Raw genomic sequence first — 26456 nt, forward strand, 5'->3', positions numbered from 1 at the left:
AATAAATAAAAACAATGTCAATGACATTTCCAGACCTGGAAATTACAATTAAAATTCCCTGATATTTCTAGGCTTTCCATGACAGTGGGATCCCTGTATTTCGCATTTAAACGTTTATTTTGTAGGTGAAAAAAGAAACTAAAATTAAGGGTAGATTAAGAATTGCATACTATTTCATGCATCTATATGCTGCAGAAACAGAAATAGTATGGTTGTATGCGACTTCAAATGGTTAAAAATGCAATGTAAACATTCTCATGTTTAAAATGTTAATCGTTGCAATATGCATAAAGTTTAACATTCTACTTTTTTCAAAATTGACCATGTTTTAATCCAGTATACTGTGCAACAAATGAGTGTTCCATTTGGAACATTCTATGACAGATGGAACTGATCGGTTGTAACATACAAGATAAAGTCACCCAACATATTTACACAATGAATTAACTCTGTATTTGGTTTGTGCACTTTTTAAAAGATCTGCTAGAACAAATACATTACTGTAAACATCAACGAAGCACACAAGAATGACTGACACACTCAAATGAGGCAATAAGTCAAAATGCTTGTTTTTACACATAAAAATTTATTTTTCGTATTACAGGTTACTCCTTCTTGGCAGCAGCTTTCCTCATTGCAGCCAGAATGTTGCTGAGTTCTTCCCTCTTTCTCTTAGCGCGGATGTGAGTTCCCACCTGTGTACAGAAATATTCCAATGAGCAAAGAAACCTCTAATGTTGCATTATACAACTAGATCATGAAGACACTTAATGTGTGACTCCATGCAGCCAGACACTCAACATAAGCTACTTTGCCGTCTAGTCAAGAGTGCCACATTTTGTACATTATTTGTTGTACAAGTATTGCATTAACACCCTCAATCCCAAATTGCTTTGGGGAAAAAGGTGTCTTCTAAACATAACCATAAATGAGCATCATTATATATGCAGCGGCAAACTACACATTGCAAAGCATTGGTCAAAAAGAGCACACACCCTTTTCTTGATGAACTTGAGGGCGCGCTTGTCCTTGGACACCTTCAGCAACTCCATAGCACGCCTCTCATAAGGGGCGAAACCGCACACCTCGCGGATCATGTCACGCACGAACTTGGTGTGTTTGGTCAGACGCTGAATAAAAAACAAAAATTAAACATTAGTTTAAAGCTGATGTGTGCTACTTCCAGTGTTAAACTACCTTCTATCCCAGCTTTACCATGCAGAGACAACTAGATGGACTCTAGATGGTTGAAAGGCATTTCTGGAGGGACACTTCATTATTTGGGGTTGCTTGCAATTTTGTATAATTCCTGCATAAACGGTGAATGAGGTAATCTGATTCCAAATTGACAGCAGGCAAAACAAATGCTCGACATGCTTGAAGCAGTCGAGACACATTCAGCTGCACAACCGCCATTCATCTCCATAGTTAAAGAGTAAAGCGTCTCCTCTCAGTCACCGAAAGTCATTAACCCTGCATGCATAAAGCCACAACAACCAAGAACATTTGCGAATGTTAAAGCGAAACTGGAACATCTTGAGTTCATTGGCGAAAGCCTGTCTAAACTTTTAAGTTGCGCATAAATCACAGTTAGCATTTTAGTCATCCGGCGCTGGTCTAAATGGCCCGAGGTGCGGGTAGGTGACAGCCTTCCTTTGTTTGGAGTGCTCACATGATGTACCGGAAAATGTCTCGACATTCCTGAAATATGTTCATAATTGGCATTTCTATTTTTTCTTAAAAATCCCTTGGCGAGTGCAATGTGATGAGAATTTGAAGTGCTCCAACACAGTTCTCGAAGACAATCAAGGTTAAATCAAATGATCAGGTGATCGTAATATTTCAACAGTTATAATGTTTAATTCGCATTTGTTTTTAGTTTACAGTTTTATTGTAGGTCCACTATTTTAACCTTACTAATGTTTACTTGCATTGTCGAAATATCCGATTACATAGTCAACCCTTCTGCCGAGGGGCTTTATTTTCGAGACACGAAAAACAAACAAAAAGACATTTCTAAATTCAAATAGCACTTTAAATTGAACAAAAAGCAATAAAATAACTACAAATAAATAAAAATATCCACCTCCCCAAATCCAAACATTTACTGACTCAAACAGCCCCATTTGCATCATAGAATCCGCAATGCATATAAAGCGCATTAAACTCACAGCACCTCCCGATATGATCGGAGATAATTTGCAGCATTCTTAAAGACGACTTTATTCTTGCAAACACTTTTCAGACGAATTAAATAAATAAAAACTCTTGACATGCGCTTCTTCCACGATACAGGCTTGTGCTGCACGCCTCTGAACAAACAGCAAATCAGACACAAGCATTGATGCTTTTTCGTTTGTCTGTTCTTAAAAATATAATCAAGCGAGTTTCTTCAAACACGTCTTTGTGTTTAATAGCATTTTGTGTCATGTGTCACTCCGAGACGTCTTGCACGTTGTCCGTCTGTTGTGGGTAGATGAGCGAAGTTACAGCACATGAAATACATTTGGACGAGGAACTTGCAAACTGGATTTAGCATCGCTGCATTTGGCGGGTGCTAGTTTCACACCCATGACTTAAGAGTTTTCACTGCAAAATAACAATAACACAAATGGTATTGCAATTGAGCAAAGCCTCAGTCATTTTAGCCTCAATAATCAGGGAAAGTGCCGAGAAATCCAGGTGGGAATAAGGGTACGTTTACATGACAACGATGTATTAAAAACATAAAAGATTTTCCTTTGCGTTTTTGAAAGGTATCGCATACAGATGACAACATTGTCAAAATGATCCCGTTCATAAGGATCCACGTCTTCCACAGAGCAGTGATGTGATAGGGCGGGGCCAGGTCGTGATTTTACACACCCGGTCCCTTATCAGGCTAATCAAGCCTCCAAGAGGGATAAAGGCCGACTGCGGATGGTGGTGCGACAGAGAACCTTTACGACAGCTGTCCGTCATGTGTGCGTTTGTCTTTTGTTTTTAGTTCTTTATTAAAAATATTACTTTTATTGTCAAGTCGGTTCTCGCCGCCTCCTTACCATTGAACTGCTTTACAGGTGAATACAAACAATAAAGATAACTCAAAATCTTAAGCTGCACAAACAGAGTCCTATAGTCAGCCATTGTAGTTTTGAATGTCTTGCGCGTTGTTTTTGAAGTACGCGCGCATGCCAATAGACTGAACGTGTAATGCGCATGACATCATCGTTTTCACAAATTCGTGTTTTTGTATGTTTACATGGAGATGATTATGGCATCGTTTTTAAAAACTTGCAGTTTTCAAAAGTTAGCATTTTCAGGCCCCACGCCAACGTTACACCATTGACGTGTAAACGCACAGCCAAAATGCATAAAAAGTTTTTTGTTTTTAGTTGAAAACGTCGTCGTGTAAAATTGTGAACACTGCGTCTCCCTGATGCTATGAAAACTGCCATTTGTTTGGAGCGACCAGTCCAGCCCGACACAACTACACGGACTCAACCAATAGCGTGAGTTGGGGGCAGGACTATCTGTTTGTTCGATCAATCAAATGTTTATTTCTGCGATTCCGTTCGGTGGTGCTAGAAGCGCAAAAACTACACTTTCACATCTACCAACAGCGTTGGTAACTAACTGCTAATTACATAATCTACAGTGTAACTAGATTTCTTATTAAATTTCTAACACCCTTAATCAACCTAGACTAGATGAAAAATACAAGGATAGACATGAAACTTGTCTTAATTCTTTCAAATATATCATATAAAAGCAAATCAATTATTCATGAACTGGCCAAAGAATTTAAGGGGGCAGCGTTAAATTAGAAAACATACATTTTAAAATTAAACACATTTCGATTTTAAATTCACCATTGTTTTATATAGAATTGCTCTATAGTCTATATGGTATTTAAAACAATTACATTAGAACTAATTACAAAAAAATTCAGAGTAATCCGTTTGAAAAAGTAATTTAATTACTTAGCACTGATGTATTACACCCAACACTGCTGAGATCAACAGGACTTATATATTAACTCACCCCTCTCCTGCGGCTGTGCTTGGGCTTTGTAACGTTTTTGGACACTGGGTGGCCTTTGTTAAGGCCAACCGCCATAGGATACCTGATGGCCATCTCTGTGGAGAACATACACGTTTAATGATTAAATATACAATTGTAAACAATGTTCAATCCCACTGGTGGCGTGTGTACTGATCAGAAATTATTGGTTCATGCATATGCTCACAATTACTTCAAAGAAATGTTTCATGACTAACAGGACTGAATTGCACTTATACACATTTTTCAGAGTTTTAGCATAGTAAATATAGTTTTTATTCCCCCACACTGACAGTGCTTGAGAAACATCAGAAAACGCTCTGCTGTGTCTACTCATAAAGCACAAAAATCACTTAATCTGTTCACAATAATCGCTGGATAAAACTTTATAGCGTTTAAACTTGTGTATGCGAACACATTTATTAAGATTTGCACAAAGATGTCATAGATAGAAGTCGGATTTTATAACGTGTGATTATCCGGCGGTTCATACCTGCGTTTTGCTAATGGCGTCCAAACCGGAAGGAACGCTACTGAGCGGAAGCTGCATTTTTCAGACGCGAAGGAAAACAAAAGGCGCGGAAAAATATATGGCGCGACCTGGAGGTCTGGATTCGATTTTATTTTCGGTCAAGAGGGGTAATGGGGAAATATCTCCCAGGTAAAAAGTAAGATATTAGTAAATTTGCGCCTCTTTAGTAACATAATTTAGCTCTTAAAAGTTATTTAGGTACTATATATGCCTCAAATAACAAAAATATATAATAATGTTTTATTCTCTGAAATTGAAAATGAGATCAGTAAGATGAAAGAAACATTTCAAGATATTGAAATTATACTTGGTGGAGATTTTAATACTATCTTGAGATGTTAAGATGGACAGAATTCCAGTTCCTATTAGGCTGTCCTCAATCGACTCTGAATTATTTGGATTTTGTGAAAGTTTAGGAGTTATTGATATCTGGAGATGCAAACATACAGACTTAAAAGAATACACTTGGAGTAATAATGTTGTCCAAACTGTCTAGAATCGATTTTATTCTCTTCGTCTTTAGAACAAAGGACAAATAAAGTGTCCATTGAGTTATCAGTATTGGCTGATCACAAACTTGTTTACATTTTTATTAATTGGAATGATATAAATGAATGTAAGGCCTCTCCCCATTCCTAAATATTTGCAGTGATTAAACAGCTTTTGTTAATTTCAGAAAATATCCTTCAATGCAAAAGCTTTGAAAACATCTGATATTATTAAACAGTTTTTCCTCAAATTGCTTTGGCTCATTTTTTTTAAACAGACTTACCATTCTCTAAAGTGAAGTGCAATTGTCACGACTGGTTTATGGGACATCACAACTCTGTTGCATGTCTTGCTAAATGTAGAAACTCACCCAAAATATTCAATTCATGCTTCAAAAACTACAGTAGTTCTTGTGTCAGTAAATTGACCAATGCCACCAAAATGAAACATTTTTTTTTTGTCATGTGAGCCGAACTGTTCAAAATGTTTAGATGTTTTTTCACTGAGAATCAGCTCATCGGTTTTGATCCGCAAGCATGTGCATTTAATTATTGTGCAAAATGTAGACAGTTGTACTTATTCTTTTGTACACATGTGCTAAAACATGCGATTTCCTTAAATAAATAAGAAATTCTAATCTGGTGTGAACAAGAAAATAATTGTTCAGATATTTGAATTTATTGATTGAAAAAAAATTATAATTCTCATTCAAGAATTGAGAAAAACTGTAAACATTTTTTGTATATATTTTCACTTTTCTAGTTTTGTACGTATCTGCTTTGTCTGTATTTGATGTAATGTCTTATTTTTAAAAAATTACATTTAGTCCAGTATGTTTGTAAACGAACTTAGTCAACAAAGAGCCATTTATTTCGTCCATTGTAGATTTCACTTACTAACGACACTAAACTCAAAATCATACAAAACACGCCCCCTTTTTGGAAATTAATATTTTGCATTATAATTATGCCTTTTGCTTGTGTATTTATTTATGTATTATAATGTTTGTGTATCATTTGTTAAGTTGAAAGAAATTAAGATACAAAATAGATTTTACAAAAAAAATAGTTTTTAAAATTTCATAATTTAAAAAATGCCATAGATTACCGAGAAAATATGAATTTGAGCTTGAAACTACAACTCCCATGATCCCTTTTGCCTGAAATTTGGCGCGGTTTTACGTTAGTGTCGGCCATTTTCTTTTCACACCTCCGTTTCAAACACAGCCAACCAGCAGCAGGATTACAAACACACTTTTCATTCAGAAAACTTCGCAAACAAAAACTTCTAATCACTACCGGAAAACCGTTCCATCACAACTCGGCTGCTTCCGCAACAACCGGACCGTAGTGGATTACCAACGCCTCGAGGAAGGAGTTTTTTTGTGTGATTTGAGGTAAAGTGGGTCTATAGTGTACAACGATATGGCGACTGCAACCCCGAGCCGCGAGTCCAGCCGCGCAACGCCCGCCCAAACGCCGCTTAGCCCCGCGCGCATCTCGCGCCTGCAGGAGAAACAGGAGCTGAGCGCGCTCAACGACCGTCTAGCCGTGTACATTGACCGCGTGCGGTCGCTCGAGCTCGAGAACGACCGGCTGCTCGTCAAAGTGTCCGAGAAGGAGGAAGTCACCACCAAAGAGGTGCGGAGCGCTCGCTTGTTCTGTCGTTTTATTGCAATAAAGCATTCCAGCATCGTGCATGTGATTCCTGATTAAATGTATTATGCATTTGTGTGTCTGTTTATGTGCATTTTGTTCTCAGTAAGCTTTAAAGTTTGAGGAACATTTTTTCATGTGTTATAAATCGATTTTGCATGGGCTGGGGTAGCGCAATGGAGTTTTACGTTTATACAAAGTCTCTTTCTTTCTCTTATTGGCTTTATTTCAACCCCAAATGATAGTTCTGATGACGGGATAAGTGCACAGAAAACCTTAATATGTTTGTGTGGGTTTTTTTTAACCGTTTAAGTGTCTCTTTTTTACATTTTGCTGTATTAAAAGTTAAGCGGAGTTTGAAAAGTAGCGCGAGGAAGCCATGCACTTACTCATTCACCACGTGCTTAATAAGTTTCACGTTGCATGTGCAAAAAAGGAAATTTATTGTGATATAGCTTTATTTACATGTCCATACATATGCATTGAACGTAAATGCACGCAAGTAAGAGGTATGTAATGTAAAGAACAGGGAGGGGCCACTAAAGTGTGGCCATCTGTCTTTAATTTGCAGGGTTTATCCCAAATGCATAAAGTCCCATTGATATGCGTGTGTTTGTATTAAACAGACATGTTAAAGTTGCAACTTTTAGACTAAGTGTAAATTCCGAGTAACTTGGTGTGTTTTTAAGCGACTTGTGGACCTCTTGGCGTTTTCGGGCGTTTTCCTGAGACTTTGGGAGGGTGGGGCCACATGCTCTTTTCAAATTTGAATCTGATCACCACCATCTTCTCCCCCTTATTTTGAATGGAGACCACATCAACCCCCCCACCCATAAATCAAAAGTCCCCCCAAAAAAAAAAAATTCACAGTTGATTTGCAGATTTTTAATGCAGTTTAAGATTAAGATTCAACTTTATTGTCATTGTGCAGAATACAGGTACAGAGCCAATGAAATGCAGTTGTTTTTGCATATCACAGCTAAGCTGGGGTCAGAACGCAGCGTCAGCCATGAAACAGCACCCCTCGAGCAGATGGGGTCAAGGGCCCAACAGTTGTATCTTGAGAGTTCTGGGGCTTGGGAACCCCCAAACTTTCGATCAGTAACCCAGAGCTTTAACCGCTGGCTGAAATTGCCAATCCAAACTCGCTACGTGTCCCATCAAGAGCGAGAATCACATTCTAGCAACCATGAGGAGGTTACCCCATGTGACTCTACCCATCCCTAAAGGGGCCAGTGGTGGCTCAGCGGTTAAGGCTACTGACCGAAAGGTCGGGGGTTCAAGCCCCAGCACAGTCAAGATACCACTGTTGGGCCCTTGAGCCAGGCCCTTGACCCTATCTGCTCCAGGGGTTCTGCTCTGACCCCAGCTTAGTTGGGATATGCCAAAACAACTGCATTTCATTGGCTCTGTACCTGTAACTCTGCACAATGACAATAAAATTGTCTTAATCTTAAAGCAACCAGGCCAATTTGGTTGCTTTGGCGACCTGGCTGGAGTCACTCGGCACACCCTGGATTCGAACTCGTGACTCTGGGGGTGGTAGTCTGTCTCAATACTCGCTGAGCTACCCAGGCTCCCATCTGAGACTTTTTTTGACATGTAGGTCAATGACATGACTTATTTATTTTTTCAGATCTATTGTTTAAAAATACATGAATGCAATTCACAAGTAACATTTACTTAAATACATGAAGTTACTTGAAAACATTCAAAACAAATTTTCATTCATATTTTAAAAACACTGTTGTCCACCAAATCAAAGTCATGTGGTGTAAATAACATGTAGGTAGACAGTTTGTTGTCTATGTTGACAAAAACCATAAAACAATCCTCTAGACTGAGTGTGAATTGAAAACCTTGAAAAATGTGTTTGAAAAGTTTTTAAATGAATGAATGTGAAGGCTGTAGCCTCGTGTATTCAGGGTGCAAGGATAGTACTTTAATACCTTTACTTGTTGGTTACACCATATGACATTTTATAGTCATTCTGGGTTTGTTTCATGGGCTTTCTTGGTTGCAGTTCTCTGATTGGTGGATCTCTCTTCAGGATTATGGGTTGTGTAGATGTTCCCCTGAAACACTGCTGTTAAACATGATTAAATATACTTTCTTTGTTGTTGAAAATGCTGGAAAGTTTTTCCAAATATTCATGGAACCAAATTTGACTCAAAGATTAAATTTCTAAGAACTTGGGGCAAGTGTTTATAAACTTTTCATTTTATTTTTAAGATTTCTTATTTTAAACACATTGGACATCCTTATATCCTGTACATACTCAGAAGTTTGAACTAAAACAGCATTTGCTTGAGAAATTCACTAATGTTGATGTTAGTGTTTATGGCAATTGAGATTGAAGGTCCGTTTTAAATAATATTTGTAATCAGGTGAGTGTTTTGCAAGTGTCCTGAAGTCATTCATCACATAAGCTACTTTGACTCTTTAATCCCAAGCTCATACATTTTCATTAAGTCGCTGTTTATTGGGCGAAGCGCAGCATGTGTTGAACATGTTTTACGGGCCGAGCGCACATAGTTAAACCTCTAACCTATGGTCTGTTTTTCTGTTAAGGTGTCAGGGATTAAGTCTCTTTACGAAGCCGAACTTGCCGACGCCAGACGTATTCTTGACGAGACCGCTCACGAAAGAGCCAAACTTCAGATCAATCTTGGAAAAGCCCATTCTGAACTCGATGAGGTCACCAAGAAGTAAGTATTACCGAATCTGAAACACAAAAGACATTTTTGAACTTTCATGCATAAAAGATTCTCGGCATGGGGTCTTTTGACTGGGCTTGTGATATGAAGGTGCCAGATGGGGGCATTGCCCACCAACCCCCTCTTTTAATTGCTCTTAAAGCTTAAAGTCAGAACTTTAAACTGACTTAAATCTGGTTCCATCTGCTGCTTTAGATAATGCACCCAAAATAACATCTCTACAAAGCCTTCACAGGATATTAACAGCTTTTTGTTGGTTTTAAATTTTCATAGAAAATTACACTTGAACACAGTCGCAGGAGTTTTGACTCAAATGTTTTCTTTAGTTTATTTTGTTGCTAAGGAACACTTTCAAATAGGACGTTTGTTGCTATGTGCCCAATTGTGGGCAACCGTTTAAACCACAATTGCGTTACATTATGGTGTAAACCTACTTACGTCACACAGATTTCAATAGTTACTAGCAGTTGCTAAGGCAAACATCACTATTACTATTGCTCATACTCGCAGTTCGGGAACTTTCAAAAGCACTAATCGAGAGTAACGGGCCAGCACAACAAAACAAATAAAGCATGTGCGGTTTTTAATGCTAAAAGGATTCAACATGACTACGGAGTGATATTTATTTTTAGAGTCTCTTGATAAAATGTAAATGACTCCAAGTTTTTATAAATGTTTTTGGAACCGCTTTGTCCGTTATTTAGACACTTTCAAGGGGCAAGATTGCTAATATGCTTAGTTTTTTCGTGAATCAGGATATTTTACTTATTGGAATTTTTTTAAGCTACAAGAAGAAGGATGGAGACCTCTCTTTGGCTATGGCTCGTATCAAAGAACTGGAGGCTCAGTACAACAAGAAGGAGGCAGCGCTCAACATGGCACTCAGTGAAAACGGCTCGCTTTCTGCAGAACTGGAGGACCTGAAGGCTCAGCTGGCCAAAGTAAGTCATTTAATTCACATTTGAGATGCATCACCGTCTTTGGCTTCAGAAGGGGGCATAACAGATGTTTTCTTGCCATTCCAGGCTGAAGATGCTCACAGAGTGGCCAAGAAACAGCTGGAGGCGGAGACTCTTATGAGAGTGGACCTGGAGAATCGCTGCCAGAGTCTGACAGAGGACCTGGAGTTCAGGAAGAGCATGTTTGAGGAGGCTAGTAGTGCTTGCTAGTAGTTGACCAATATGGGCTTTTTTTAAAAGGGCTGTGAAGATATCTAGAGAGCATGCTGGCCATTGGCCTTAGTACACATAATACAATTTACTGATGAGAAATCAGACATTCAATGTAAGGAATATTCCGGGTTCAATACAAGTTAAGCTCAGTTGACAGCATTTGTGGCATAATGTTGATTACCACAAAAATGGCCCCTCTTTAAAAAGAAAAAAAGCAAAGCCCAAAGTCACAGTGAGGCACTTACAATGGAAGTGAATGGGGACCAATTTTTGAACAATAAAATACTCACTTTATCAAAAGTATAACCACAAGACAACCAATATCTGTGTAAACATGATTTTAGTGTGATGAAACCATTCTGTGTAAAGTTCTATCCAGTTTTACAACTTCGTTGCCATGATGATATAATGTCAACAAACCCTAAATGACTAAATATTATGATTTAAACAACTTTACAGCTCAAACAATACATGAGTTTAAACAGAAGAATTAGCATGTGCTTTTATAAAATTATAAGCTTCACATTTCTGCCTCCAAAAACTGTCTCCATTTGCTTCCATTGTAAGTGTCTCACTATAACCTCGATTTTTGCTTATTTTTTGAAGAAAAGGAGCAACTAGTCAAAATTTTGTTTTTTAGGTAATCAATATTACGCCACAAATGCTGTCGATTGAGCCAAAATTTGATTGAACCTGGAATATTCCTTTAAATGTTTCTATTTGAAATGATTTTATTTTGGGTTATAGGTAAAAATTAATTACATGATATGTTGATTAATGAATCACTATTAAACGCATAGATTAATATTTGCACTTTCTATATAATTATAGAAAGCACCACAAATAAAAGTATTTAAAAATATATTGATTAAATAATTATAAATGCAATTTACAGTAAATTATAAATATAATAATTCTGATAATGAAAATGCACATTAAATTGGGGACTCGGTAGCTCAGCAAGTAAAGACGCTGACGACCACACCTGGAGTCACAGAAAATTATACAAAATAAGAAAATACAGAAGGGCTCTCGTTGTTAAATACATTTTAAATTCTGTCGTCCCTCACGCACGCTTGCTGCAGCTAGATTATCACATGATATCGCGCAATGTAGTGAATCATTACACATATGTGTTGCAGTGTGTATATTATCATGAAGAAAATTGGCAATACGCAGCTCTTTTAAGAAGAGAGAGGTTAGAGAGTCGTCGCCCATTATACACGGCAACAAAATACGTTTTTGATTTGTTTCTGTTTTGGCTTGTTTTCCCAATATAAATATCCTAAAATCTACTTTAAAACAACATACAGCAGCTATACTGCAGAAGAAAAATTTGTTATCAGAGAATGTTGAACATAAGATGAAATATTTAAAAATATCTAAAAATCCTTAAAACAAGACACATTTACTTGAGAAGCAGCATATAAGATATTTAGGCTTGCTTATATATAGAAGTATATTTTGTCTTTACTGCACTCGCAGAAGTATAACCAAGTGAAAATACACTTATATTGAAGATACATTTTCTTAAAGCAAGTCTAAATATTTTATATGTTGCTTCTCAATTAAATATGTCTTGTTTTATGGATTTTTTTAAACTTTTAAATGGAAAACAAGACAAAAACACTTGATAGCAAAAGGATTTTTTGCAGTTAATTGTTTACTGAATTAAACGTAAGAATTATTTTTTTCTTTTAATTCAGTAAATGTCATTTAGAGGTATTTTTAATACTCTTTATCGTTAGTGAGCACATTTTATCCAACCTTTCAGCACAAGCTGAATAATCAGTTAAGAGCTAATGGATTAATCCTTACAATAATCGCCCGAATAGTTGAATAATCGTTCTAACAATCGTTAGATTAGTCGATTATCAAAATAATCGTTAGTTGCAGCCCTATAGTCAATTCGCAATTGCTCTCCGTCCAGCTGAAAGCAAGAACACATCCTCATCTTGTGCTGTTGCTAGTGTCAAGCAAGCCCGAGTGTGGTTTGTTCTCTGTACAGCTGCACATTGCCTATAAAGCTGGCGTTACGCTTACTGCCCCCTGCTGAAAACAGGTGGTGCTTCCACCTTTATTTCGTAAACAATTTTTACGTGTTTATTTTTTTTAATATAATTAATTGCACTAACACAAATTAGCACGGTAGATTGACAGTTTTAATTTGGCTATATTTTATGGAAAACACGTTTTTAAGATATTTATTAAATTATTTATAATATGCGTTTTTATTTATTTTTTTTTTATTAAAATTTTATGCAATACAATTTTTGAATTCAGTTTTTTTTACTAAAAACGTTTTACACAAAGTGCTAAAATGTCTCTGAAAATATTTTAAGGCATAAAATAAAGTGTTTATTATCCATTGACAAGACTGTTGGTAGATATTTGGAACCAACAATTCAGTTAAGTAGCGAAGTGGGCATGTTTATTTGGCCTGCCCAATATTTGTGGTCTTTCACTTCTTCTAACTCTTGTTTACTTGGTTAGAGCAAATAAGACAAACTTTGTTCTGTTATTGAGTACTGTTTGCCTGTACCACAGAATCATGAGAAGGTCAGAGGTCAGTTCTTACACCTAATGTGAATGTCTCGTGCAGGAGGTGCGCGAAACTCGCAGACATCGCGAGAAACGCATGGTGGAGGTGGACTCGGGCACGCAGCAGGACTATGAGTTCAAACTGATGCAGGCGCTGCAAGATCTCCGCAAACAGCATGAAGAACAAGTGCAGATCTACAAAGATGAGCTACAGCAGACCTTCAGGGCCAAGGTAACCATCATTACATTACGATATCTTTATTCAGCTTTCTTCACTGGAAAAGTAAATCAGTAAGTGCGTCTTCTCTTCCCAGCTGGATAATGCTAAGGTGTCATCTGACATGAATGATAAGGCGGTGCTCACCGCCCGTGAGGAACTACAAGAAGCCCACGTGAGAATCGAGAGCTTGAGCTATCAGCTCAACGCCCTGCAGAAACAGGTACAGCACCCCACCATTTATGCGTTTAAACGCCCTTCAAGTCCTATGTAGTATGCCAGATAGTGTGTCACAAATCATAAAATGTTCAAAGTAGTGCGACAAAGGTGACCTAGATGATGTAACTTCTTTTTTGGAGCAACTAGCAAGGACAATGCAATAGATCTGTTGTCTCCTCATAGTATTTGTGTTATTTCATGGCGCCCACCCTTAAACTGCCCTTCAACAGCAAACTTCAGTCATTCAGCGGAAAAACCGAAGTACGCTTTTAACCTAAACACGAGTTTCTATTCTTGTAGGCGTCCACCGCTGAGGAACGAATCCGTGAGCTGGAAGGCATGCTGTCTAGCGACCGAGACAAGTACCGTCGTCAGCTGGACGCTAAAGAGCGTGAGATGGCTGAGATGAGGGACTGCATGCAGCAGCAGCTTAACGAATACCAGGAGCTGCTGGACGTCAAACTGGCTCTGGACATGGAGATCAATGCTTACAGGAAACTGCTGGAGGGAGAGGAAGACCGGTGAGTGTCCACATTTCTGAAGAGTCACCTGTCAACACATACCTGCTACTAAAGGTTACAGGACCAAATGGCTCAAAATATAATTAGACCCATGTCATGAATCAGTGATGAATTACACAAAAAATGACAAGACAGTATTATTTGACATCAAAGGTAAGATTGTCTGGCCCCCCAAAGTCAGACTGTAACCAGTTGCCTATCCTAAATATCAATAAACCTGTTAACACTTCTGTCTGAGGCAAGTATGATGGCTGTAATTACTGTCTGGCTAGGCAGTTCACTGGGTTTTAAAATGCGTTGAAACTAGGGAATTAAAATGTCCACTTTGCTGACAGTATGAAAGAAATTGTTTCGCAGCTAATGCTGTTAATTATACAGGGTACCATCTAAAGCTAAAATAGGAATTTGACTAGTTGTCCATCATTTTGGTCACATTTTAGCTTTTTAAAAATGAAATGATCAATAAATATGATATTGCTTGTATTATATTTAGTTGCATGTTTATTGTTTAATTGCATAATTTGTACTATTTACAAGTGGAGGTAAACCGATATATCAGTTTCATGATTAATTGGTACAGGTAGTTAACATATGCTGATAGTTGCCGATATTTTATTGAAAGTTTTCCCCCTAATTTTTCATTTCTTATCAATAAACCTCATCTGGTGAAATATATACATACAAAATTGTTCCTCTGTTGAATCTATAGGCCTTAAAAAGCATCATCTGGTAAATACTCGCATATAGAGCATTGTGAAAAATTTCAAAATAAGAGTTCCCAGTGTATTTCGGGCTTGTTTAAATTAAAAAGTCCCGCATTGTGCACAGTCTTAGTTTCAATGGTTATGTTTGGGAATTTGGTTGCATAATAAATAGCTTTTTTATGTTCATTTTGCAGCCTCTGTGTCTGTTCCCTTCATTGTAAGGGAAGAATAAGATATTTTTTATTATTATACTATCAGCCGATTAATCAGTTATCTGCCTTTTCGGACACTTTAGTTATCAGTATCTATAAAATCCACTATCGGGCGACCTCTATTTACAAGTATTTACATTGAATTGTTTAACATGTTCTAAAAACCGGTACTGTCTCTTTAAGAAAACCATCTGTTCTGTAAATGAGCATCTGTAAATGCGCATGCTAACGAGTGCAAGGCGAATGGCTTTATCGATCTGTGCTATGCATGATTCAAATTTTTTTCTTTTTTCAACTGACTGTAAGGGACAGAAAGTCATTGGACATGAGTCATCCAAACGTCACTGCACAACCCACTATACAGAGACACACTGGTGAGGGAAACCAGCCAGTGAAGGATCAAAGACATTTTTGTTGCGTAGCGAGAAATTTGGTGTGCAAATGCAAGTTATTTTCTTTCGTTGAAGTAGAGTTACGCATAGAGTAGAAGATCTCCAAGAAGTGCTGGTGTTGTAGTGGGCTAAAGCACATAACTGGTAATCAGAAGGTCACTGGTTCGATCCCCTCGGCCACCACCATTGTGTCCTTGAGCAAGGCACTTAACTCCAGGTTGATCCGGGGGATTGTCCCTGTAATAAGTGCACTGTAAGTCGCTTTGGATAAAAGCATCTGCCAAATGCATAAATGTAAATGTAAAAAATATGTCCTAATAAGATCGATATTGCGATTGAGTTTAAATGAAGATTGCGATGCATCGGAAAATCTATATTTTTACCCAGTCTTAGTTGGAAGGCGCTTGTGATGGGCAAAAATGCTTTGTAGGTAGGCAACTTACAAGGTATTGAAACTCATTTAAACACTTGTAGTATGTCCAGAAATGATGTCTAGGTAGTCAGCTCACTAGTGTTTGCATCATGTGCAAATGCACTTCTGATGCCTAACAAATCTGTCTCATTTTGCTTTGAAACCTATTCGAATGTGCTCAAATGAGGCCAAAACAATTCTACATCATGCTCTTCTTGAGTATTTAAATCACTTCTGTTATTCGAGCAGCCTAGATATTTTTGTTAAACGTCATAGTGCCATCTTCATGGACACCTGCATCTTGTAACATGCTCAGGAATGTTCCTCAAATCAACTTCACATTATTGCGCTTCATACTTGACATTCGCAAAGTGCCGGAGGAGTAAGGTAGGTTGTAAAATGTCACACTGGAATGCTAATTGCTTTGCCCTCTCATGTATAAGCAAACAGACAGCAGATCAGGGACAGAAACAGACCTGAGGCAGCGTTGTCGTTATTCTGTTGAAAATAAGTCAAATATATAATTTACCATGAAGATGCAACAAGGAATGCCAAGAGGTCGCTAGACCATCTTCGAGATAATAGTCAGAGTTCAGACATTTGGACAACGTATGATATGAAGGAAAGGTAAGAAGGCAGTGCAGTTACATAAAATGATTTCATGGTGCGGTTGCCCACTCACTGTTCTTACTTTTTGTTAACGTGGTTTCCTGTTCATTATTGAATACGAAATCTCCATTCCATGTCCTCTAGGCTGAAGTTGTCCCCAAGCTCGTCCTCACGGGTGTCTGTGTCCCGCACTACTGCAAGCAGTACTAGTTCTTCACGTGCCTCTCGCTCAAAGAGAAAGCGTGTGGAACTGGAAGAGGAGTCTACCTCTGCACCTAAATTTCAGATCAACCAGGAGGCAGAAGCAACAGGCAACGTTAGTGTCGAGGAAATCGATCTGGAAGGAAAGTCTGTCACCCTCAGGAACAACTCTGTTAAGGTAAGAACTTTTAATGACAACATGAATATTTTTATAGCTAATTATCATTGTTGAATATTTTATTTGCTCTCATAATCTGTCACCAAAATGAAGGAACTTTCCCACCTCTAAAATGACGTCTTTGCAAACATAACTGAGGCATGTATTTACCCTTTATTTAGTACTGTCATGCGTTTGTAAAACAAGTAAATGTTTCACTGTTGGAAAATGCCCCAATTATGTAACAGGATACACACCGTTGTGTCACGTCTTGGTTTAAACAATAATGAAAGTAATAACTATTACACAAATAGACAAGGAATAAACATGAATTACAGTGATTACTTACCATGCTTTCACAGGCTGCAGTATGCATTGTGTTTGTGGAGGGGCTTAGTTGTTCTTCAAATATGTATGGATGAATTCCTCTGGTTGTCATATTTTAACCATCTGAAGTTTTCAAAACAACCCCACACGCGTGTAATGGCGGGGGCGTTTACACTTATCCACATGCAAAGATGTTACCCAATCACAGCAGTGGATGTTTACACTGAAGTCTTCAAGAACACGCCCAAAAAATGGATCATTTGAATCAGAGGCACAAAAACTGGATAGAAAATGACAAATCATTCCTAAATGATGACTACATTTAATGATAAAAATCTGGTGGTCTTTAAACATTATAAATGGACCTCAAGAAACATTATAAAATAAAATAAAAATCCAATTCGACACCCTTTAAGATGCGTTTTTGGTGATCCGATCACAAGTGAATAAACGCTAAATACAGGTGGAAAAATGGTCCAAAACGTTTTGTGATCACATCACATTTGGAGGTGCGAATGGAATCCGTCCCCATGCGTCCCGCACAGCAGCAACGCACCGCCCCTCACCTGTCAATCAACCGCTGTGCTAAACTTAGCTGTTTATGAGTGGCTTTAAAGGAAATAACCGTCCAGATCGGAAAATTTCGGAAAAGCCAATACTCATACAAGCATGATAACTTAACGCAACTTTTTTAGTGTATCTGATATCAACATTCAGAGACACAGATAACAAGCACACACACATCTGAAACTGAGGCTTATACTTTAATAATGGAGAATTCTCCAGGCCTCCTAAGCAACCAAATTGGCCCGGTTGCTAGGGAGGGTAGAGTCACATGGGGTAACCTCCTCGTGGTCGCTATAATGTGGTTCTGGCTCTTGGTGGGGTGCGTGGTGAGTTGTGCATGGATGCCACGGAGAATAGCGTGAAGCCTCCTCTCGCGCTATGCCTCCGCGGTCACGTGCTCAACAAGCCACGTGATAAGATGCACGGATTGACGGTCTCAGACGTGGAGGCAATGGAGATTCGTCCTCCGCCAGCCAGATTGAGGAGAGTCACTACGCCACCATTTTTTGCATCATATATAAAATAAAACAAACACAAAAAATCCAAACACAAGTGGTCACAGGAGATGCAATTGAGACTCGTGGTAATACCAGGTGGAAACAGCGATGTGTCTCATCTTACCACTCGTGATTGGATCACCGAAAACACATCAGGTGGAAACCGTGCCTGTAACGCGAATGCTGTCGATTTGAGCTTAACTTGTATTGAACCTGGTTCATTCCTTTTAAAGAAGAACCTCTACATGTCAATGCGGTATCTACTTGTAAATACTGATTTCATCACTTTTTATTCCAACTTTAGGATCAATCTTTGGGAAGTTGGCGACTAAAGAGACAAATTGGAAATGAAGAGGAAATTGTATACAAATTCAGCCCCAAGTTTGTCCTGAAGGCTGGTCAGAAAGTAACGGTAAGCAAATAGAAGCACATTTTTGTTTTATAGTTCTTGCTGTTGACTCATTGTTGAACTAAATTCTGATTAAAGGTGTGGAGTGCCGATGCTGGCGTGGCCCACAGTCCCCCTACAGCCCTGCTGTGGAAGAGCCAGAGCTCTTGGGGCACTGGAGAGAACATCCTTACCTCATTGGTCAATTCAAATGGAGAGGTATGAATCCCCATGATCTGATTGGTTGTTGATTCAAACTAAAGTATCAGAGTGATCAGCCTTGAAGTACACTGAAAACCCTAAAGTTGACTTTACTCAAGCGATTGTGTAAACTTGTTCCCTCAATTGAACTGCGTAATGGTGTCTCCAAATCGTATTTAATTTACGTGTTTCACTAACTTGGTGTTCATATAGAATTAACTTAATATTTAAGTTAACTTGGGTAACTAGATGCAAGTAAAATCAGTAACTCAGATTTGCTATTTAAATATTGTTGTTTCTACTTAATTTAAGTTGCATTGACTTGAATGTAGATCATATAAAACATGGCTCAAATAAAGATTATAACCAAGTCATTATTATGTGAAGTGTGTAACTTTTCTTTTGTCAAAATACATTCAAAGGTGTAAACACTAAAACTCCCAGGCACCATCAAAACATTGATTGTTTATATTTCGAGCGGCCCGCTCAGCTCCACCCATCCCTTTCTAGCTCCGCTTATAGTGTGAGTTTGGGTCGTGGCTACTTGTTATAAACTGTTCAACCTAGAGAATATGAATATCCATGGCAGATGTTACAAATTAAACAAAACTTGGCTTCACCAAAATGTGAGAGAACGGAGTAAAACCAGAGTGAACATTTACATGGTGGGGGAATTTTTGGGGTTTGATTCTTTCCGTGTTGCTTCTCAACAGGTAAGCTTTACTCTGGTATTGCCACACAAGTTGGCTCATTACTGTCGAGCTTCAGATAAATTCGTAAATATTCGGCATATGTATCGTTACGCTTACTAGTTACCAAGAACTATTCTACCTCTTGTGCTAGATCCCCTGCACACCAGCTGCCTCTAAATCTGGTGATGTTATCAGACCAGACGATTCCTCTGCAGCGCATTCTGTCCAGTGTGTTTGTATTAGTGGTCTTGTTTATTATGACATTAAATGTTTGTTTATTTCATTTTGTATAGCCTATTTGTTCATAGAGAACCAGAGAGTGCGAAATGGTGTTATTAGTCTATGGCAAATGTTGTTGTAATTCCGTTTGGTGCCAGTAGTATTGCAGAAATTACACACTTCACCTGTAAATAATCTTATTTTTCCACTGAAATGCATATATATATATATATATATATATATCTGTAACTTCATTTGTGCATGCACAAGGTGAACTGAAATAGTTAACAGGCTAAAACATGAGCAAAGGTTGCACAGATCCCTCTAATTGTGTCATCACGCTAAACAACTATTTGCAGAAAAACCACAAATAATTCTACAAAAGAGCTGAAACCTATGAATTGTTAATACCAACACTTTAAATGCCCTTGGACCAAGGAAACATAATTAATAATCCAAGCACAAGGCATTGTGGGTATTCCCAATAGCCTCAATGTTGCACTCAATATTTTGAATTATTAACTCTTAAATCTAAGAAGTCTAGATTTCTAAGATAATTCAAGGAACATGGATTTGAGTTATGAGCCCAAAATTTAGATTAATGTTTAATTAAGAAAACTTGATTTTCTTTCCAGTAATAGCAACATTTGGGTTTACAGTGTAACCATAAGGTTGTAAAATACAATTGTTCTTAATGCTTGCATCTAATATTAAAAAGTGAACTGCTGCTTACAGGTAGTGGCAAAGCGAACTGTCACGAAAAGTGTTGTAGAGCTGGAGAATGGCGATGAGGAGGAGGGAGACTTTGGTGATGAAGATCTTTTCCATCAGCAGGTTAGTCAATGCTTTGGCCATCCGTTTCATTTGAAGAGCAAACCAACTTGTTTTACAGTTAAGTCTTGTCAGGATGATAGAATTTACAAGATGAGCGCACATAAATGCCACCGTAGCAAAACTGATTTCGAGAAATACTCTGTGGCAGCGTGTGATGGAGTAGATCATCACCGTTGGTGAGGCAACACTGGCAAGCATTTACACACCACATTTATTCCCCTACCGCTATCCGCTATTGGTGCACACGCGATCCCTTAGAGCACGGACATTTCCCTTACACCCACACATTTTCCCCTCCATCAGTACTCATCCCGGTTACACACAAACATGGTCTTGTTCTTTGTACTTACCTATTTGGTGTTTGTTTGTCGGTGGAGTCGGTCTTCCGTTTGGGTGACCAAGCCGAGCACTCACTAGCTGCCAGCTTTTATGACGTCAGTCCCCCGTGGCGTTGACGCAGTGCAACCGGAAGCCAACGAAACCATGTATGTGTTAATAAGTGAGCACTGTTATACTTACCTGGGAAAAGAAACAAATCATCTGGATGCCACTGTGTGTTTAATGTTGGTTATTTGTAAATGTAAATGGATGTATCTGTGGTACATATTTATCAATATATATACTTAACCTGAATAGGGCTGAAACGATTAGTTGACGTTATCGATAACATTGCCAATTAAAGGTTGTCCACATAAAGTTTTGTTGTCGAATAGTCGTTTGATCTCATTTAAGGTAACATGAGATCACATTAAACTAATGATAACGCGTGAGAGTAGCACTGCAGCTCCCTCGAGCGTGCACGATTAATGCAGCTAGATTATAACGTGATGCTTGTGACTAATTGAATCATAATATATAGATCACTGTGCATTTCTTATCGTGAAGAAAATTGGCAATACGCAGCTTTATTAATAAGAGAGTTTGTTTTTGTGAGTTGAAGATGGATTGAAGTGAACAGAAAGGTGAGAGAGGTGAAGCCTTCACCCCATTATACACTGCAACAAAATGTGTTTATGATTTGTTTTCGGCTTGTTTTCCAATATAAATATCTAAAACCCCTTTAAAACAACGTACGTTTTCTTTAGTAGCTTTACTGCAGAAGAAAAAATTGTTGAATATAATATTAAAAATTCATTTTAAAATATCTTTACTTGAGAAGCAGCAGATAAGATATTTATACTTGCTTTTGAGAATAGGAATATGAGTATATTTGTTTTTACTGCACTCGCAGAAGTTAACCAAGTGAAAAACACTTATATACAAAATACACTTATATTTAATAACTCTTATATGTTGCTTCTCAATTAAACAAATCTTGTTTTAAGCATTTTTAGGCCATTTTAAATGGAAAACAAGACAAAAACACTTGGTAACAATAGGATTATTTGCAGTGAATTTCTTTACTGTATTAAAGTATTTTTCCCTTTAATTCAGTGAATGTCATTTAGAAATATTTTTAAAAGATGATTTTGTCCTCTTTATTGTTAGTAAGCATGTTTAATACAACCTTTTAAGTCAGGGCACATGCTGAATAATCGGTTAAGAGCGAATGATTCATCGTTGCAATAATCGCAGAATAAACTAATAATTGTTAGAATAATCGATTATCAAAATAATAGTTAGTTGCATATACCTATACCCGTGTGTGGTTGGCTCCAAAGGGGGGAGGAGCCTGTGCTATAAAACGGAGCCCCGGTCTTTACTCGGGGGCGTTCTTGCAACGTCGGATGAGCAAGCGTGCGGTTGTGCCGTGAGCAAGTCAAAAATCCCCCAAACGAAGTATAGTTGTAGATACTTATGTGTATATTTTGCATTAACCTTTATTTTTTTACCTTGAATTATACGTCTTGCACAAGAGTGCTATTAAGTGTTTGGCCATCATTTGTACTACACCTCAGACATTTACCACATCCTGCAGTGGGCTCCTGGAACCCAATGCATCACAGCGTGAGATGGATTAAATATACAAATTAAGCTTTAAACACACTCCCTAATGAACATTGCTCAGTTTTTTGTTGTACTAGCACTAAAAGTGACTTTGTCAAAGTAAAGAACAAATAATTATGTAATTGCCCAATGCACTTGAATGCACATCACATCATAATTACGGCGTACAATCTCATATGTAAGACCTTCCCAGGGAGACTTGAAGAGGCAGCATTATTTTCTGTAATAGCTCTTGTGAAGCTGATATATAATATATAATCTTACACTTTGTGATAAAAGACGATATTGAGATTCTGTGCAATAACTGTATTGACCATTTGCTTTGTATTTTTAGGGTGACCCAAAGACCCAATCCAGAGAATGTGCCGTCATGTGATGGAGCCATGCACCTTTAGTATTTTCCTTACCACTATTCAGTCTTTTGTAGATCCACTACTTTTTTATTTTTCAAAATCAAGAGTTCTTAACACCCTTCCTTCCCTTTACCCCTCATTTTTATGGACCTCATTTGTAAAGCCAGTTAATCATGGCTGCAGACGGTGCAATTTATCTCAGCCACAGTTTATCAATGAGTAGTCTTTCTGCCAGTTGACGTACCAGACAGACGTCGTAGGAGTTGGAACACTTCAGAATGGCGGCAACCTCCCATTACTGACTGTCGGCAGAGCGCCATTAGAGGAGTCAAAATGATCTGAAATTAGAGAGGATTTTTGCGAGCCGGTGATTAAGAAATCTGCATATTCATGCAAATGATTCATGCGTGTTTTATGAATGGGGGAAATATTATGGGTCTGACGGGTAGTTATCTCCCTGTTTTATGTTTTGTAGTGCTCTATAGCCGTAACTGACAGCTGTCGCTTGGCACAACTCTTGTTTTTTGCTTCGCCAACCAGATGAACAGGGTGGATTGTGTTTTGTCATTTTTCTAATTCATTACTCATTCAGAGTACTTCCAAAATAACTATGGGGTTAAAATCGTATAATGATGTGTATGTTTAAATCAATGAATGCATTTTACGACATTTTTGGGATATCCCCAACCTAAATAGCTAAAAATAAAATCTTGAATCATGCAGTTTGGCATCAATGCATATGAGCTGCATTATGTTGAATCATGTAGAAACATTTATTCATTTGGCAGATGCTTTTACCCAAAGCCACTTACAAAAGAGGAATACATTATAAGCAAATTATCTTAAGGAGAATCAAACTTATATGGGGAGTATGCCGTTTATAAAACACAAATTGAGTAAATCTCAACACTGAATGTACTTTTTTACCTAAGTTTGATTGAATTCATCATGTGATATATTTTCGTTGAATTCTGGATTGAATTTGCCAACATTCGGCACTAATAAAATCGGACCAGAATCATCATGCTAATAACAACATGAATCCTCATTGAAATGAACCAAAGAAGCAGTGAGTGACCTTTTTATTGTTTATAGCAATTGAGACGAATGAAACCAATTGGTCTTGATTGCCTAATATGCCTTTTTTCGTACAAGTCTTGCTAGCTTTGAACTATTTGTGACTTGTCTCAGACACTCCAAATAAAGGGATCAATATTTTGAAATCCCTTAACAGTATTGATCAAATCCAGTAAGTAATCCATTCTTCCATCCTGTTGATGCTTTTGCATTTTGTGTTTTAAAAGCTTGTGTTTCTCAGTCAATTATGCATCCATCAAATCTATTTTATATTCAGGTTAAATTAATGAACAAGGACACTGCTTACGAATCTGTTCGGCCATTAAGAATTACCGTGATCTCTAAGGATGTGTCAATTCTACCACCAACTGCGGTATTGGACGATACTGCAGCCTGAATGTTAGCTTTTTGTTTATATTTCCTCTGGCGTTTTAAAACCATAGTGCACGAGAAGTCTCAGTGCTTGCATTTGAAATGTAGATGAAATGCCTTGTAAATCGGGAAATATATCAAATGCAGTGTGCTTAAAAGATTGATCTCTCAAACAGTTTTTAATGTTTTTTTAGGTAATGCAGTGCTTAAATATGGTTGTTTTAATGGGGTATCTGTAATCTTATGTGTTGACTTTTTTTATGGGTTATTTTGATGGTTGTATGAGAATGGAAAAAGGATATTTAATGACCTGATAGTGTGTCAAGGGTCAGTGTGCGCGCACAGATGTGTGTCAAATTTAGTACATGAAATTGAGCCCAAGTAAAATTGTATTTGCGTACATTTGTGACTCTGAGCTAATAAAATCTACTTTTGGTTATTTCATTTGACATGCATGAAAACATGCATTAGTTTTCTTGCTAAACACTCCGTTTCTGTGAATTGAAATCTTGTTTAACACTGTTTTCATAAGGAAAATAATTTCCTTGTTCTTTCAGGTTTTATTAGACAGGGCTGTGACTGATGTAACAAATACAATGTGCTTTGATAGATTTTATACAAAATTGTCAATCCGTCATTGCAATTGTAGTAATTTACTGTAAAGAAACTGATTTTTTGAACAACCATCAAAAGCATAGAAATGTGAGTTCAAGGCTGCAAAAATTGAGCCTTAAATGAGTTGTGAATAAACGTGAATCTAATTTGGTACGGGGGGGGGGAAAGTACTTCATTGTTAGGATTTTGAAGGGCTATAAAAGGGGAGGGCACATGCCAAGTGTCTTATTCATTTTGATCTATTTTACATTGATTTGTCATTTTGTTTTTGTACGCAATATCCAATAAATGTTTTACGTATTCATTTGTTTTGTTTTTTATTGTCTGTTGTAAAATGCAAACGTTGGATCCAGTTACTTAACCTCTTTAACACGTGTTAAGTGTGCGAAGCGGGTACACTTAAAATATTTTTACCTATTTTTAAGATTTACACATTTCAGTTCACATTTTACAAAAGTCCATTAAAGGTGCACTCAGTGATTCCTGAGACATGTTGTTGATGTTTGAACGCAACTCCCTAAACAAACAGCCCCTCCCTTCAGTGCTCCTTTGGAAGCTCCGCCCCCAAAATCAATAAGTTGCTGCTGCTAAGATAACTTGCAGAGAAAACGAGACTGTTTTACACGCTAGCTCCAGACACTCATAACTCACCTACTACTAAATCTAACATCACAACAACAGCATATATGGGTTCTGTGAAACAGTAACATTTATGTTACCCACCTATCAAGAAGAAAAAGAGCAACTTCTGCCTCCGTCTTCAAGCCTTTTATCTCCGCCACTGAAAAGCCTCGCCGATGTTGGCGTGACCCCCAGCCCTCGACTTATACTTCTTTTTGAGTTTATATTCATCTGACATTTTTCTCTCGGTCTGTTTCTCAGCCATTTGTCCTCCATGGAGTTTAGAATATTGTTTCCGTCACTTTTCTTGCCCCCAACCCCCATCCTGTGCATGCACAAGAACCACCCCCTGTTGCTGATTGGCTGGAGTAGTGTTGTGTGGATCGGTCCGATCTACTATGGTTTTTTTCTGTTATTAAAATTATTTGATATAAAGGATTAAAATAGTTGTTCAGTTTGGGATGAAATTGAAATGTTTAAACTTAAAATAAGCATTGAGTGTAATCTCAAAATTATAAAAAAAAAAGAAAATGACAATATCAATTAATTTGGTACTCAATGACACTTTAATGGGCAACAATTTACAATAAGGTGCTATTCGTTAACAGTAACACTAATCATTCCTTTTACAGCATTTATTACTGTTGATTGCTCATTTCTACATTTAGCAATACCGTTTTGTACTTTAAGAGGTTTATTCGTTAATAAATTAATGCAATATGAACTAACATGAACAATTAAAGTGTTCAGGTTAATTAACATTAACAAAGATTAAAAAATGCATTGATAGTTTAATATTTAATGTGTTAACTAATTTAACGACATGAGCCTCATTGTTAAGTGTTACCCTTAAAGGTGTTATTAAAATAGGGACACAATTAACACATGTTTGATGATACGGCTGAATGTATATTCATATCTATTGCAATTTGTCTGATTAAGGTGTAATATCAGC

At 37.5% G+C, this 26456-nt stretch overlaps 2 protein-coding genes across 2 annotated transcripts; one reads left to right on the forward strand and one right to left on the reverse strand.

Moving 5' to 3' along the window:
• Positions 1–565: 565 nt before the first annotated feature.
• Positions 566–4589, reverse strand: rpl36 (ribosomal protein L36). Its single transcript, XM_052121899.1, has 4 exons — positions 4535–4589; positions 4024–4118; positions 996–1130; positions 566–695 (listed from the first exon to the last, which is right to left on the reverse strand). The coding sequence occupies exons 2-4, from the start codon at positions 4114–4116 to the stop codon at positions 606–608; spliced, it is 318 nt and encodes a 105-aa protein (XP_051977859.1). The 5' UTR covers positions 4117–4118; positions 4535–4589; the 3' UTR covers positions 566–605.
• A 1693-nt stretch (positions 4590–6282) lies between these two features.
• Positions 6283–25176, forward strand: lmnb2 (lamin B2). The gene is made up of 12 exons (XM_052122186.1): positions 6283–6702; positions 9289–9425; positions 10219–10375; positions 10460–10585; positions 13209–13379; positions 13462–13587; positions 13884–14104; positions 16578–16812; positions 18487–18594; positions 18670–18789; positions 20418–20516; positions 22798–25176. The coding sequence occupies exons 1-12, from the start codon at positions 6487–6489 to the stop codon at positions 22837–22839; spliced, it is 1758 nt and encodes a 585-aa protein (XP_051978146.1). The 5' UTR covers positions 6283–6486; the 3' UTR covers positions 22840–25176.
• Positions 25177–26456: the final 1280 nt, after the last annotated feature.

Source organism: Xyrauchen texanus, chromosome 48 (assembly GCF_025860055.1).
Source record: "Xyrauchen texanus isolate HMW12.3.18 chromosome 48, RBS_HiC_50CHRs, whole genome shotgun sequence".
NCBI lineage: Eukaryota > Metazoa > Chordata > Actinopteri > Cypriniformes > Catostomidae > Xyrauchen > Xyrauchen texanus.